Source organism: Silurus aristotelis (genome assembly GCF_946808225.1).
Source record: "Silurus aristotelis genome assembly, chromosome: 5".
In the NCBI taxonomy this organism is placed as follows: Eukaryota; Metazoa; Chordata; class Actinopteri; order Siluriformes; family Siluridae; genus Silurus; species Silurus aristotelis.
In genome coordinates, this window is record NC_139578.1 from 2,107,063 (window position 1) to 2,124,382 (window position 17,320).

The window sequence follows — 17,320 nt, forward strand, 5'->3', positions numbered from 1 at the left end:
TTTTTATTTTAGTTGATTACATTTATGGCATTTTACAATGTACAATATAATAAGATATCAGATGTAAAACAATGTAATATAATAAGATGATAAATTAAAAAGAAACATTTATGGAATATACTATAGGGGAATATAAGGAGGAAAATTGGTCTTTATCTCAGATTTTAAATAATTGACCCCAATAAATAGTGATTAAAAAAAATATATATTTTTTTTATTACATAATTTTTACTATTTATATTTTTCTATGTTTTACAAGCTAACGACACGTTAACGCAATTTCGCTTTAATGCCACTGATTTAATTAAAACGCAATAAAAGCATGCATTTCTGTTCGATGTAATTAAAAATATAAATCTATAAATATAAAAGAGGCAAAATTACGCCACATGCATTTATTCACAATGTCCTTTCTTAAGCATATATATATATATATATATATATATATATATATATATATATATATATATATATATATATATATATATATATATATATATAATCACTAAACATTAGTTTTACTCATGCACCAAGTCTCAAATCAGCACCAAAATCCGCCATGATGTGCAAGTCCGGCAATTAAAACCGTCCGTGCGGAAACAAAGTGAAAGTTACGTTTGGTGTCCTGATGATTAACGTGATTTTTAAACAACATAAATTCTTTAAAACGTTTACCACAATATTTTGTCTTCATGCTCTGTGTTGAGTTTCAATTCACTAAGTATTAAACATACCTTTGCATAAAGCATCAATAATTGTACATGCGCAGGTTGATTAGAGTATTGAACATTTAAAAAGTATTAATTTACGATACATTTGCAACAGAAAAAAAAGTGATTAAATATTTGAATTATATATTCATATACATAATTTTTTCCTCACTACATAATTCCATATGTGTTCTTTCGTAGTTTGGGTGTTTTGAGAATTAAAGTTCAATGTTGTAAATAAAAAAAGAGAGAAAGGAAACCACTAACGGGGAAGGTGCGTCCAAACTTTTAATTGGTACTGTGTGTGTGTGTGTGTTTGTGTGTGTGTGTGTGTGTGTGTGTGTGTGTGTGTGTGTGTGTGTGTGTGTGTGTATACATAATTATGTTGTAAGCAAAAAATGTGGCTACATTTAGCTTTCATGACAGCTTGGGAAGCTAATAGCATTGTCTCATCAGTTTGATGAGGTCATCACCTGGAATGGTTTGCAGGTCGCAAGTGTGTCGAGAGTTCACTCGTGACATTTTTTAGCTTCTTAACACGCTTTAATCAGTGCTACTCCAACTACTGTACAAATCCATATTATGGGAAGAAACACGACTGAAAAAATCATGATGGAGCTACTAAATAAAGGTACTACAGAAAATCAAAAATATAAAACATATTCTGGGTTGTTTAACACGTTTTCTTTTTGTCTACATAATGTAGAACTTCTTACAAAGTTTTTCACGGTATTGTTAAACAACAAAAATAAAAAACACAAGCCATTTTCATCACCCCTTACAAATACAAATTACCAAAAAAAAAATCTTATTTTATATTTAAAATACATGTATCATAAATACTGCCCTCAAAGCCGCCAATACAAATTTGTACAAAAATACAATTACGAAATTTTATTAAAAAAAAAATCACGAACCAAAAGTTAGAAGTTTCTCAAAATTGTTAGCCCGGTCAGTGCCGAAGCTCCAGCAGGATTTGGATTTATTAGATGCCAAAAAATGCTTCGGTTTATCTTGATTGACTGCTTTTGGGTGAAAAGAAAAGATGTGTAAAGTTTAAAGACCATTCATGTCAAACCAGACCATTTTTGACAACCTTTGTTTTTCATTTTTTTTACCTAAATGTTGCTTTCCATTATCATTCAAGTCACGTGAAGGAGCAGTCGAAGTTGTTGTTTTCCAGTCTGGAATGCTGACTCAACACAAAGCGTTACCCTTACATAAGGGTTCGAACTTTCAGTTCTACACTTCACCTTTCTGCCACTTCCTCCTTGTGCTTTTATATTGCACTTAATAGAGTTTCCTGTTTGTTTTGAGCTCGGAGGTAAATAAAACCAATCGGACACAGGGTAGTTTCTCTACCCCAAATCTGAGAGTTATTTGGAGGCTGGATCAGCTGAAAATTTAACAGGGGTCATCATTATAGGGTCAAATGATTAAAGTGTTGGAGGTATAATCATGCTGTTTAGATGGGGGTTTTTTTGCCTGTTTGTTTACAGCTTATTATAGAATCATGTTTTGGCTTGTTATTTATTTGTTTGAGAAAACCACTTCTGTTTGTTATTTGTTTGGTTGATTTGTTTGTTTGTTTGTTTTGGTGGTTGATTATTTTCCCTTCTTTCTTGTTTTTTGAATGGTTGGTTGATGGTTTGTTTGTTTTAGATTGGTTGGTCAATTTTGTTTGATGTTAGTTTTCTTTCATTGGTTTATTTTTTCTATTGTTTTTTTGTTTTTGTTTGCTTGTTTGTTTTAGGATGGTTGGCTGTCATTTTTGTTTGGATGTTTTAGTTTTAGTTGGTTGGTTGTTTTTTGTTTGAGTGCTTGGTTTATTTTGCCTGCTTGCTTTTGTTTGGTTGTTTATTTTAGGTTGGTTACTTGGCTGATTTTAATTCATTTATTTGTTTTTTGATTAGTTGGTTGGTCATTTTTGCTTGGATGTTTTAATTTTGTTGGTTGGTTATTTTTTGTTTGATTGGTTGCTTTTGTTTGGCTGTTTTTGTTTTGTTTGTTTATTTGGTTGGTTGATTTTTATTTGGTCATCTGCTTTTTTTTAGATGGTGGTTGATTTCAACGCTGAAAGCTAAAAGGGATCGTCCTTGCCTATGTTATATCCTAAGACTAAGACTCCTCCCATACATTTTACACCATCATTTGTAACTAAAACACTGTCAAAGCTGCTGTCATAGAAACTGTATCAGTGCAGTGCTAGACATGACAGAACACTTTGCAGATTCAGAAGTCAAGACTGTTTAATTGTCTATTTAAGGTTGAAAGGAAGTGTACAGAATAATGTCAGAGTTCTAATAAGTGTATATGTGATGGAGATTCATGAAGGAAGGAAGAACATACATACAAAAATCATATACATTATTTATACATGCAGCACTTCTTGACCATTCCTACCATACATTGTGACTAGGATGCAAAGCTGGAGGGGAAAAGTTCAGAATTGCGTATTCGTTTCGGAATCGTCACTCAATCAGCCTGGCATTCGGTTAGAGCAGCGTGGATCTGCTCAAACGTCGGCCGTTCTTTCGCGTTTCTCCTCCAACAACTGTGCATGAGACTGAAGACGGCATCGGGACAACACAAAGGCTTCGGCAAGTACACCTGATGAAGTCATAGTCATTAAACGCAGGAATGTATTAGCTCTATTACCTCTATAATGCCTGTCTCTCCTGTCATTGCTTTTCCAGACAAATGTGGTTCTTCCCCCAAACGGTTGCCACAAAGTTGAAGGCACACAATTTTATAGAAGGTATTTGGATGACACAAAGCCAGCTCTATAAACATGTGCTTTACATGGGTTGGAGTGGAAAACCTCTTGCTATAGAGCTCTGAGTTCAACCTTATTGGGATGAATGTGAACACTGACTGCACCCCAGGTCTTCTCACCTCACCTACATCAGTAACTAACACCCTTGTGACTGAATGAATCTCCACAAATCTCCAAAATCTTGTGGAACATCTTTCTAAGAGAGTGGAGTTTATTATAACAATAAATGGGGACTAAATGTAGGATTAGATGTTTACATAGGAATCTCATGGTCAGATGTTTTGGCCATAGAGTGTAGCATTAACATTATTTAACATTAATATCTTCTTTGATCGAAACCATGAAAATAAATATGAAACCCTTGCAGAACTGAGAACTGATAGAAACATGGCTCAGTACTGCCACTCACAGTTGGAAAAATTCTCATATCACAGGGCACAAGGTTGCTGAATGCCAGAGTTCTGTATTTCCCTTTTAGTTTCATTACTGTAGATTATTTTGGGGGATAAAATCATTCACATACGGCAAATATGATATGGTGATTTTTTTTTCTTTTGTAGACATCCAAAGTAACTACAAATGGATAAAAACTCCACACTTCTCCACTGATTATTGCTTTAGTTATTTTCGTTCTCCCGTTTCTTTTCGAGGCTCACCTGCTTATTCTGGTCACGAAAGAACTCGCCCATGTTCTCGATCACTTGATCGTCCGAGAGATGTGAAAATGGCTGCTCTTTGCACAGAGTGAGCATTTCCCAGAGGGTCACGCCAAAGGCCCACACATCACTGGCCATGGTGAATTTGCCCTGGATAAAAACAATTGTACGGTCAGACTTATGGAATGGCAGGCACACTAATCCAAAGCAACTTACATACAGTTAGGCATCTATAGGGTTAAGAGCATTTTTTAGGGGCCCATCAGTGCCAGCTTGGTATGGCTGGGATTTGGACTCACGACCTATGGATCCAAAGTCCAATGCCTTAACCACTAAGCTACCACCTCCCCTTTCACTAGTCATCAGCAGCAAAAATGCACAAGATAATCACAAAGATACAGGTAAAAATATTTAGTTAATGTTTATGTCAAACATCTGTGTAGGGAAAACAATAGCCAGCATGGTTGCTAGTGCTATTTTTGCTAGCTTGAGTATTTCAGAATTTGTTTTCAAGCATGACTGCTTCATGGATTTATCTAAATTGGTGCAAGAAATTGGAGCTTGTTGATGATACAGGACAGAGGAGAATGACCAGATTGGTTTGTCCTGATAGAGCTTCTATGGTAGATCTTTACAACTGGTACAACTGGTGCTTAGCAAAAAGGTAAATGAAAGGAACATGTCAAATCTGGACGTGGCTGTGCAACAACAATTGAATACCACACTGGGTTCTACTTCTGTCAGGAATCTGAGGTTACAGTGGGAAAAGAATGTGGACATTAATTCAAGCTCTTGCCCTCTAAGTGATGTCACATGACATGCATAGATTTTTGTTTCTTTCTGTGATTTCTTTAGGTCTGCTGGTTGTCTAGTAAATTTAGGGACACACCAAACCGATGCCAAAGAACTAGCTGTTATAAAAGTTGACTCTGGCGTGTCTCCTCGCATCGTCTGCATTGGGACAAAAAAAGTTGCAAAAGAATACACTGGACAGACTACATCCGACAGCCAATCAGCATGTACGTTCTGAGCTTGTGTGAGAGAACAGAACTCTCCAATACCAGCAGGTGGCAGTGGTCTGTACTTGGCATTCAAACAGGGAACCAGGAAGATATACAACTGTGAATATGTAAAGCAAGCAGCGTTTAAACCTGGCACGATTATTAATAATGGATATGTGCAGCTTTTTTCAATCTTGTCTGCTGAGTTTAAAACGGAACTGGCGTTTCCAGACCTTGGTCTTCTTGAAGTTGATGAAGAAAGAAATACACGTATAAGGAGAAACCGCAGTAAAGAGTGAAATGGTTAATTCCGCAGGATACTGCTTTTGTCAGTTCTGTTTTTTTTTTCTCGTGTGCTCATTCGATAAGATGATTAGGTAATTTGAGTTTTCTTTCTCGCCAATTCGACATGCAGAATCAGGTGAAAAAAAGCTGACAATGTCTGACTAGAGACAATGGTGCGGAACACACCGGAAAAACTAAAGCAGACTGATGCTCGAAAACCACCCGACATTGCCCGATGGCTGGCTGTCGACTCGGTGTGTCCTGGGCTTTAGTCAGACCAACAGCATTTGATACCTAACGGCAAAAAAATATGTATTGTCTTGGTTAACTCTTCTTGACTTGTAGGTATAGGTTTCAAGACTCCCCTTATGGCTTGAATTACTACCTACAACACTTTCCACTCTATTCCCACAATTTTGTCCTGGAAATCGTACCAGGAGGACACTTTCCCAGGACATCCAGCGAATAGGGAGCACGGCTCGGCCCTGGATGAGATAGTAATCTCCACGGTACAGGTTCCTGCTCATGCCAAAGTCTGCAATCTTGATGGTGTAATTTGTCCCCACCAAGCAGTTACGCGTGGCCAAGTCACGATGCACAAAGTTAAGAGAAGACAGATACTTCATACCCGAAGCGATTTGGGCAGCCATGCTGATCAGGACACTGTAACTGCACGGAGAAAAAGATTATAATGCATTTATTGCATGTCATACCAAGGTAAAGTGTAACAGTCAGTTTTCTGGTAGTGTGGAAAGAAGATGTAAAATATTATGCTAATACAAACATGCAATGAATAGCTTTTTTCAAAGCAGGAACTTCTAAGCCATTGAGACAATCAAATAAGAATGTAAGTAAATAAAATAAATATATTTCCTCCATTATTCCACCCAAGCAAGTGTATAAACTGCAAACATTTAAACAACCTGATGGTGGCTGTCTGCTCTTGCTCTTGTACCAAATCTTCAAGCTCTAGGTGAGAGAGGAACTGGTTGAGGTCTCCATTCTCCATGTACTCTGTGATCATACACAGGGGATCGTTTTCCACACACACAGCCAGCAGGCGAATAATGTTGGGGTCTCTTAACCTTGACATAATCCTGATCTCCTTTAAAAAGTCATTCCTGTGGAAAATTGCTAAATTCCATATGAATTGAATAAAAAACAATTAGATTTCTATGCAGGTTTTAGAAATACAGTAAGTTCTTGGCGGTGTACAAGTACCTTGCGTTTTTGGTTGCATCCTCTCGGAGGATTTTTACAGCTACCAGGATAGGCTCGTCACTGATATCATTGCCATATTCCTTCATAAAATCTTCCATACATTTGGCCTCACATAGGTGAACCTGCAGATACCATCACTAAGTGGAATGCATGTTTAGATCAGGCAAAGCATTTTGTCATCACCCCTGATCATTATTATTATCTGTTACCACCTTTTGTAGTATCACTGTTTCTTGTTTTACTAGTCTCTTAATTTGCCAGTCATAGACCTCTCAGTAATACCCATGAGAGTTGGCAAACACCTGTAAGCCCTAGTTATAACACTGACACACCCTGTGAACAGTCAGTGTCTTTCTTCCATAAAAGACTTGGTCCAAATGGTTGGTTTAAGAATCAATTGGCTACAATCATAGGGGGTTGTACAAGTCACATCAAGGAATGTTTTACAGATCCCTTGATCTGACACACTGCAAGAACAATTGGCTAGTTCAAGAAAACAAAGCAAAATGCATGTCGTTCTCCCACTCGTTTTGTCTATGTAATAAAAACGATTTCTTCAACGAGGCAAATTCTACAACTCTTAAGGACTCATAGTGGATGAAAGTTATGAGTCCCAAGAGTGATGCCTCCACATTGCTGTGGTGTGCTGTAGAATGGCCTCCACCAAACAGATAAAGAGGAATGTAAGTAAGTCCTCGATTTATGATTTAGACCAAGGGGTCAGACAATTACACCGATCAGGCGTAACATTATGACATTTTAGCACTATGACTGAATTGGGCCAAATTGTGATGACTGAGTCAGAGCATCTCCAAAGCTGCAGCTCTTGTGGGGTGTTCAGTCATGGGTGGCCAAGGATCATTGACGCATGTGATGCAAATTGATGAAACAAGGCTTATTGATGGACTGTTTTAGCAGCAAAAGGGGACCAACACAATATTAGGCAGGTGGTCATAATGTTATGTCTGATTGGTGTATATCTATTCAATATGGAAGCCACCAGGCTGTAAGCCACTTGCATGTATCTTGTAAATAACCATGGCTCTAGGTAAATACTGATTGGTAGGAATTTGATTTGACAGAAAATCCTTACAAACCATTTACTGTCTGGGCAATCCAATGCTAAGTTATCTTATCTGATGTTCATAGGAGTGTATAAGAACATTGTCTGACAGAAAAATAAATTCTCACATTGTTCTTTTGTCAGAATATTTCCTCTCAACAACCATTGAAAAAAAGGATCTGAGCAGAAGAGTTTTTGACTCCCTAGAAAACAAATCATCTGAAGGTTCCTGATCTGCTGGATTCCTTGTCTTGGTTAGTGGTTTCTTATATTTCCTGGTCTAGCTTGAATTTAAAAACAAGCTTGGTTTTGGAAAAGTGATTGTATCTTGCCTGCTCTGTAAACTCGAATGCTCCAACTCTGCACTGACCTCTCCAAACTGGCCTTCTCCAAGCTTGTCTTTAAATGTCAGCTTCTCTCTGGGAAATTCCTCTAGTGCTTCGTCTCGTCCAGGAGGCATGCTGATTGCTGCAACAGAATAACAATGACTGCTGGTTGAGTTCTGCTGCCTCGCTACATCTGCCTCTGCATAGGGAGGGATGTCATCTTTAGTGCTGGGGGTATGTCGGTCAGACGAGTCAGACATGACTGCTGTTAAACGAGTATTCAAATAGTTAACATACATTCTTGGATCTCGTGAATTTTAGATTGTAGAGGTTGTAGGGTAGAATTAGAACTGTTGCCCCTCACCAAGATTTTCCATTGCCCGAAATTCTGGTGATTTCCGTAACCGAGACGGCTCCTGATACTCGGATCCCAGTGGGAAAACTCTCTCGTATGTGCAGGTCGATTCAGAATCACTAGATTCGGACGATTGATGGTGAGAAAAAGTTTCCCTGTGGCCCGAGAGACGAGACCTCAACTCGTCATCCAACATCCGTCGTGAGGCCTGACACCACGATACGGTTATTTCATAACAGCTTACTTACAGTACTTAGCATATTACTTATTGTTCATCATGGAAGCAACTTTTGGATATGTAAAGACTCACTTTTTCTAGCATCTTCTGCCAGACCTGTCTCCAGAGGATAATGATGATAATGGCCAGCAGGATGACGATGATGGCCACCAAGCAGGCTATGAGGATACGTGTGCTGCTGTCATCGATCTTATGGGTTGGATTGAGTCCTAGTGTGAATAATAAATAAACAAAGAGTAAAAACATATAAATTGTTTTGCTTACATTTTCATGCTTCTGGTTTATTATTAGCCTCATTTCTTTTTTAGTTACTTTTGATTTGATGTCATGGAAAAATAAAAAAAAACATGGTGGTATGAAAAAGTTTCGAGATAAGATCTGTTTACAAGCAAGTACTTTATTTATGAACTACGTTCACACACTATCACCTTAAAAATAGTACCCTTGCACAGTAATACAGTGCTCCCAGTGTTCCTGCCACTTCCGGAATGTATCCTGGAAGTCTTCTTTTTGAATCGTGTCAAGCACATTCTGCGATTCACGCTGCGTCTTCCCGACATTGTCAAAACGGCAACCTTTGAGCTGGATCTTTGAGCTGGAGAGGGTGAAGTCTGCAGCAGCCAAATATGGCGAGTAGGATGGTGCAGAAGTGAGATCATGTGGATTGTTTTCCGATGATCATCATGCACAAGTTGCCAAATAGTTTTGACATTTTTGTGGGTTGAGCTTGTTAAAGGTCTTCCTGTTTTCTGGTTGTCCTCCAGTGATGTTCTTCTGCTGTTGAATAGCGCATGGCACTCAAAACACTTTAAAGTATGCCACGTCAAACGCCTCTGTGGAAGATTTGCCCAGTTTCACACAGAATTACAAACACAGAAAGTTTGCTCTTTGTTCTAACTTGCTGTCCATGATAAAATCTCCGACGCATTTTATGTCTTCTTATAAGTGGAAAAGCATTTGATATCCCATCTGTTTCCTGTGTGAAAGATTACAGTTGGTTCAGTTGCACCAGTCACGAGGACTGCTATAGAAAGCCCCTGATTCGACACACTGCAATTCAATAGGCTAGTTCATGACCTTAGGTATAAAAACCAGATTCAGCCAAAAGCAACCTGGCTTTATTATTGCCCCAGCATGTAGTCTCCCATTTTTCTTGTCTGTTTAATAGTGCAAGTAGAACATATAATGCACTTAGTAAATCCATTACCTGGCTGTGTGCTTGTAGGATGACCATGTTTCGTTGGAACAAGAGAAGTATTATACATTGCAGTATCTGGATTTAGAAAAACAAAATCAACTTTAATCTCAAATCATTTACCAGCTTCTTTTGCTTTGTTAGTATTAGCATTATGAACATTTGTAGCATATATTTTTCCTGGCTTGGTACGAATATGTTACAAGCAGTCCAGTAAGCCCATGTTTGTGCCTTACCTGTTTGGAAAGCAACCTCACTGAACATCATCCAAGTGTCGCTGAAGGCAAATTCACACCTAATGGCATCGGCCATGCGATGCCCCAGAGCCACTGTGACAAACCGAGCACTGGGACTTGAACCATCCATTTTGGGCTCGAATGTAATAGGCTTGGCTTCCCAGTCCGATTCTGAGTGGAAGAAACACACGACTTTCTGGAAGATTCGAACCCCCAATGTGTACATGTTGTTGCAGTGAACCTTTAAGGATAAGCAAAGAAGAATGGTATCAAATGAAATGAAATGGTTTTGAGATATCAAAATTATAAATATATTGTTTGTGTTTAGGAACAAGTAACATCATACAATTAGTTATTGCTTTGCTCTTGGTAAAAACAAGAAGTTAAGGTCCTCTAATTGTGTGTTTTTTATTGTGAATAATCAAAGAATTTGCCTGTTTTTGGAAGTTGGACATACAATTTTGAAACTCAAATAAATTTTTTTAAATAAAGTATATAGTAACTGAGGGAGAGTTGCACACAAACCTTCATCGATGTAAAGTTTCGGATGCGGTCAAATTCAAATGTCATTTCCACAGAACCGCTGGAAAAGGTAGCGTTGCTCCAGCCCACATAGTCATAGCCGGGCCAAACGCCATAAACATGGCTTTGAGTAAAATCGTCCAGACCCCAGCTTCCATCGGTCAACTGCCCGAGACCCTCTGCCATGCTGAATTATATGATTCGTTTGCATTGTTTGTGATATAGTACACATATTAAACTTCTGATGTGCAGAAGATAGAGGACAAATGTGTCTTTGGATTATCACCTGTAACCAACGGCTCCATCGTACACACTGTCATTGAGATAGACTTGCTTTCCACCGATGGTCATCTCCTCACCAGCAGGGCTGCTGTAGGACACAAGGCCATCTGAAGAAAAAAACCCAACCTCGAATATAACTATTCAGACAAATCTACTTTTTTGATGCATAATGAAAACATCAGTTTAATCCAAGAAATGTTTTTTGAATAGCTTGGAGGTATATTTTGTCAGTTTACCTAATTGATTTGAATTGGAATGGACAAAAGTCATGGCTAGTTAAGTGAATATGGCTTAGTTTGTGAAAGGTTCGTATTTTTATACCAACTTTGCTAATTATGGGGAAGTGGTAGCCCAGTGGTTAAGGCTCTGATCGGAAGGTCTGGGGTTCAAGCTCAGGTATCACCAAGCTGCCACTCCTGAAGCCCTTGAGCAAGGCCCTTAACCCTTTGTGCTCCAGGGTCTCTGTAACATGGCTGTAAAATGTGTAATGCATAATCGACTGTCTAGTCTGTCACAAGATTCCAAACCTTCAGTCTAAACATGTGCAGGATTATTCCTTTAGGAACACAGTTATCACTGGGCATTCGAATGAAATCTGACCTAGCCACTCGCATCCATACAGCTCCACCCTCATACACACAGATGCAGTGGGATCGGTGACGGGCATGAATCGCACAAAGCGGGCGATGATTGGAGGCTCCAGGTCCTTCAGCACTATGTCGTATGCATTCTTGTTGCCTTCGATAATCTGAAAAGAAGCCAAAGAGGAGGTCTAGTTGCGTCAAACCAAAACCTCAAACAATTGTAAAGTTCAAATGCTGGAGAGAACATTATACAATGATGGGTTAAGGATGTTGGACTAAGAAGGTTTAAATCCCAGCTGCTACTGTTGTCTACTTAACCCCTGAGCCACTCAGTTCCAACTCGGCCTGAATGCAAGTGATGATCTTTAGGTTCAGTCATAGTCATTTTTAAATCATAATTGAATCTTAACGCTGTCAAACAGTGGTGGACTAAGTACACAATCCATGTAGTTGAGTTAAAGTAGAGATCCAGTCCAGTAAAAGAAAAAGTGTCCCTTTAAAAAAATTTCACTTGAGTAAAAGTACAAAGGTTTTTGCCTTTAAATGTACTTAAGTATCTAAAGTACTATGAATTATTATGGCTATAAAAAACTTTCCTATCGGCTTCTCCGTTAGGGGTCGCCACAGCGGATCCTCCGCACGTTTGATTTGACACATGTTTTACGCTGGATGCCCTTCCTAACGCAACCCTCCCCAATTTATCCGGGCTTGGGACCGGCACTAAGAGTGGCTGGGGATGGTTCCCTGACCGGGAATCGAACCCGGGTCGCAGCGGTGGGAACACTGCATCTTAACCACTAGACCACCAGGGGACCTATGAATTATTATGGCTATAATGTTCTTATTATCATTTTTGTCACAAGACTCTCACTTAATCAACTCAGTTTATGTTAAAATACTCTAATGTTACACTTAGCGTACCAATCTATTAATAGAATGATTTAACCACTTAAAAAAAAAATTGTAAATAAGGCCAACGGGGGTTGTGGCGAATTCGAGTCAGGAGTTTCTTCCATAATTTATTCTTCTCAAAATGTTCTACTTTCTGTTGAACTGATGCTGAACTGTATGTTCGTAATAAGTAGATATACCAAGCGGCAATCAAAACAAGTTCTAAACAGAGTGAGCGTTTGACCCTGATTGGTGGCTTGCTGAACGATTGAGCAGTTAAGTTTTTATGATCAGATCACAATGAGGTAAGTATGGATCTCATACCTTTGTCCTCAAAGCCACCATCTTACCTGACTGCCCTTACGGTTGTGCCAGGAGACCCAGCGTGAGCCATCGCGGCTGTATTTAATCTGGTAACGTTGTGCAAACTCGTTGCCCGCGCCGTCTGCGTGACGCCCCTGTGTGCCCACCAGGGTGACAAAGTGCAGAATGCGTAGATCGATCTGCAGAAACTCCATTCGTCTCCGGGGACTATTTGCCTCTGGACACCATGCGCCATCTCCATCATCAAAATCCAGTCTTTGATTAGAGATCATGATAAAAGAAACATAGATGCAAATACAATGAGAATGGAAAATTAGACTAAGACACTAGGATTTGTTCAGACGATGCTCAAACTTGTTGTGTACTTATTGATATCCTGAATGTTTCTGCAGAATGTTTATTCAGACATAATTTTTCGAAAGAGTCTCCAGAGTCAGTGAAGCTCTTTGTGTGTGCATATGCATTTACCTGCCATATCTAGCTGCAGTCGACTCCGACCATTGGCTGGATGCTGAAATGTCCTCATCTTGAATCTTGCCTCCAGTCATCCCCAGTGGATACCTGCATGTAGCTAACAAACACAAACACCCACCGCCCCCAACACACACACAAGGATGTATTATATAATTCTGTTAAGTCCATTACCTTTTTCAAATGAATCCTACAATTTAAACAACAATTACGACATTTTTTTCAGAGCAACTTGCTCTGAACCTCAATTCATACTAATAAATGCCATTATTTTCCCTCTTTCTTTGTGTATACGCTAATACACAAGGCTGAAAAGAAACTGTTTTATATGTCGGACGGAGTATAACGGGTGGTTTTGTTTAAGACTTTCGAGGAGTTTTGTGGGTGAAAACAGGCGCACCGCTCACACAGCCCACACCCCAAAGGTAAACACCCAAATACCGAATACCTTCCAGGAGGCCTCACCGTGGACACAAGAGAGTCTTTATATTATTGGCCAGCAAAAAAAAAGAGGAACCAGCTAAAGTTGTGCACGAGACATCAACTGAACTAAAACTAATGTTTTAATGTTGTATTTTTGAATGTACAAAACTTGGGGTTAATTTCAATTGTTCCTACTGTCTGTTTTACTTTATACTGGAAAATTCTAATTGTCCTTCCTTGAACTGTTCAGTTTTAATTATCCTGCGCTTAAAGTAGTCTCAGATTCATGTTCTTTTTTGACAAAGTGGAACCTGATGTCATATTTAACTGCTGTGGCCTATCCACCTCATGTTGCATTTGTTCTGAGATGCTTTTCCGCTCACCACAGTAAAAGTGGTTATCCGAGTTCATTAAAAATTTATTCAATCCAATTCAATTCATTTTTATTGTAGAGCGCTTTTAACAATGGACATTGTGTCAACGTAGATTTACACAAATAAAGCGGTAATGAAAAAATGTATGTTTGTTTCTTTAAAGTTTTTCCCTAATGAGCAAGCCAATAGTGGCTGTGGCAACTTCCTGAGATGGCATAAGGAAGAAACATTGAGAGGAACCAGACTCGAAAGGGAACCATACTCATCTCAAAATGTGGTCCTGAGACATTGTAGTCAGGTCTCATCAAATAGTCTGAAACACACTCATAAATTCTACATTTTACATCCAGACCCACCACTAAAAATTGTTAACATGCATAGCTAAATGATGCTAACCACATTGCTAGGTACACAAACCCTTTAACCTGTGATGCTTTTTTTCATGCCGGACTATGAAAGGTTGCTGGAAAAGTCGAAAAAAAAAAAATCATAAACTCAGTGACTCCACTCGTCGTGTTAACCTTGGCAGGCTAAACGGTCACTGGACCCCCCAACATGGCCTCCTTTATGCGCCAGGTCCAGGTGAATGACCTCCTTGTTCCAGGTTAAAAAAGACGCAAAAGACTTTGCCAGCGACTTGTTTCAGAGGCGCTACCTACAGTAAATAAAGTCACTTTATTTATTATTGCTTAGCCTGAAAATAAATTCCTTTAGTGCATACACGTGTCTTCATATATGTGCTAGATGGTACCACGAGTCTATAGTTTCACAATGAAATGTAAAAAAAAATCTAGCCCAATAATAAATGAATATATTCGAGATTATGTTCCTTTTAGTGACTAAACTGAAATAGCCAGTGTCTTCTTTAGTATGAATAGAGTGCTGGGACAGTGTGATGCATGAGAGTGGTGATGTCAAAACCCGGTTTGCTCACAAGATGAAAATATCTTATATATATATATATATATATATATATATATATATATATATATATATATATATATATATATATATATATATATATAGAACATTACCCGGATTGACCTGTGACCTCACTGCACCGAAGAAGATGAGCAAAGCGAAGAAGCATCGCATGATAGATGCTTTACTCTGAGGACAATCGCTCCACCTGGAGTAGAAAAATAATACGACAAAAATGTGTGACTGTGTAAAGAAAATTAAACCTATAAATCCGTCTGTCTTTTAGTCTATAACAATATATGGGAATGTGTGTATGCCCTTATATACGGATGTCTTCAAGCAGGAGAGGCACCAGCAAGCTAATGGGAGATAACCTGACAGGATTCTTTTTTTTTTTATGATACATATTTATACATCCTAATATTCAATTTTCTTTTGTTAGAAATGTCTCAGACTATTAATAATAGCTAATCTGACAGGATTCCTGACAGAATTCCGGGACATCCTTATAGACTAAAGCGTTCCTTAATGACAAGTCAGCTAGCTTTTGGTTCCAGGAAACCTGACAAGATTTACAAGAGAGAATTATAATAAATATTTACATTTATGAATCCTTTTATTTTTTGGTCATATTTAAAGATAAATTGATTTCATTGATGATGTAAGTTAGCAAGTAATAGCAAATCAATCAAAATTTTGACAAAGCTTTTTGGAGACATAATTAATCATCATAATACTCTTATTTGTTTCATTGTTTGGGCTAAAATGATTTAGATCATTTATACATGAGAAAATTTGACTGGATATCTAAAGATTTTTGGTTATATTCACATATTATGATGTTTTTATTAGTCTGGGAGATAGCATTATACTGTATATCAGGAGCTCCTGCTAGCAGTAGGCAGCTAGCAGGTTATGATTATTGATCATTTTTATACATTTTATATTTTTGTTCATGCACAAAACAGAACTGATCTGATGTCTAAGATGACAACAATTTATGTCATGTTTTTAGATTTTAATATTTTCCACCGATAACAGTCAGGTCGCTAACCTGGTCGCTAATATAGGTCATATTTATCAATCTTAATACGTTTTATTTATTAAATTATTGTTTAGTTTTGCCTAGAATATACTCTATAACAAATCTGACCCAATTTCAAATGTTCTATATTGATAAAAGTCAGTTAATTAGCATGATTTGACCTAGAATTTACAGTTTACATTAGCAAGGTGGATGAAGTGGCCGGATTTCTGACAAGTCATCTTCTTAAATGATCATAATATTTTTCTTCATAATAGTTTTCATTAGGAACGTTAGTCAGTTGGCTAGCATTAGCAAAAAATAAATAAAACCAGGATGTAGTGATAATATTAGCCATGTCACTTTCTTTCTTTTTTCTTTTAATCACAGATTTTTTTTTCTTTTAATTCTTGATTTTAAAACCTTGTAATAATAATAGTCTAGTAATCTTTTTTCAGACCAGAATCATGAGCGAATTTGACAGACTGTCATATTTATAATTTTCAGTAAAATAATGTTCATTAATAATTGTAGTTTGGTAGCAGGTATTAGTGTACATGACAGGATGTTTTGCTCATATGATCTAGATCGCTAATCTGATAGGAGGTTTTTTTTTTCTGTTTATATTCATTGCTGTGATCATGTAAAATAGCTTGACAGAATATTATACAAAACGAATCAGCCAGTTTTTTCTATTTAGCATATACATAGTGTAAACCTACATAAAATATATTTAAATTTGCATACATTTTGCTGTCTTGAGATTGTTTAGCAGAATGTCCAAATGTCCCCACAATTTTCCAGTCAAGGACACGGTTTTGAGGGCACAATGAGCTCATTTTGCATAATTTTTAGAAGAAATGACTCAGTTCACCGCTGTTTCCTCCCTAACAAGTCACCATTATCTAATCACCGTCCTCTGACCACAAACCAACAAACAAACAAACAAAAAATGTGCGGATTTATATATGACTAATGAAAAATGATCATGTTGTACCTCAAGCATGGCTCAACCTTTTGTACAGTCCGTATCGTGATAAGAATATTATTAATCTTAATATCAAACACATCAAAATATTGTTTTCTCATTTTCCAACTAGCATTTCAAAGACATATGCACACATACACACCAGCTACTTAATCTACCACATATGCATTTTGCATCCTTGTTTTACTCTACCAATCTGTACAATTTTCTTTGTACATATCTTTTTGCATTAACAATATCATTAACAAACACAAGAAGTCAACAATGTTAAAATATTAAATTCTGACATCGAAACGTACCACTTGTGTGCCATATGCTCCGACTCCGAAAAGGAATTTCAGAACTGAATGTTAGTCCATTGAGACTCAGTGTAGCCCTGTTCTGTACAAATCAGCACTGAGAGAGAGAGAGAGAGAGAGAGAGAGAGAGAGAGAGAGAGAGAGAGAGAGCAGAA

At 37.8% G+C, this 17,320-nt stretch overlaps 2 protein-coding genes across 3 annotated transcripts in view; one reads left to right on the forward strand and one right to left on the reverse strand.

Moving 5' to 3' along the window:
• asip2b (agouti signaling protein, nonagouti homolog (mouse) 2b) overlaps nt 1–17,320 on the forward strand; it is a 217,644-nt gene that overhangs the window by 116,682 nt on the left and 83,642 nt on the right. The gene's annotated exons all lie outside the window — the stretch shown is intronic.
• ddr2b (discoidin domain receptor tyrosine kinase 2b) lies at nt 2,831–17,226 on the reverse strand. 2 transcript variants are annotated; one of them, XM_083540741.1, is made up of 18 exons: nt 17,166–17,226; nt 14,968–15,062; nt 13,134–13,236; nt 12,692–12,920; nt 11,467–11,614; nt 10,871–10,973; nt 10,588–10,771; nt 10,063–10,303; nt 9,839–9,904; nt 8,704–8,840; nt 8,403–8,601; nt 8,083–8,303; nt 6,650–6,771; nt 6,352–6,549; nt 5,863–6,097; nt 4,143–4,292; nt 2,932–3,320; nt 2,831–2,884 (listed from the first exon to the last, which is right to left on the reverse strand). In XM_083540741.1, exons 1-17 carry the CDS (start codon nt 17,177–17,179, stop codon nt 3,186–3,188), a joined length of 2,580 nt encoding a protein of 859 aa, XP_083396867.1. In that variant the 5' UTR covers nt 17,180–17,226; the 3' UTR covers nt 2,831–2,884; nt 2,932–3,185. The 2 variants fall into 2 exon arrangements, with proteins under 2 accessions (XP_083396867.1, XP_083396868.1); XM_083540742.1 differs by lacking the exons at nt 14,968–15,062; nt 17,166–17,226 and adding an exon at nt 13,380–13,625.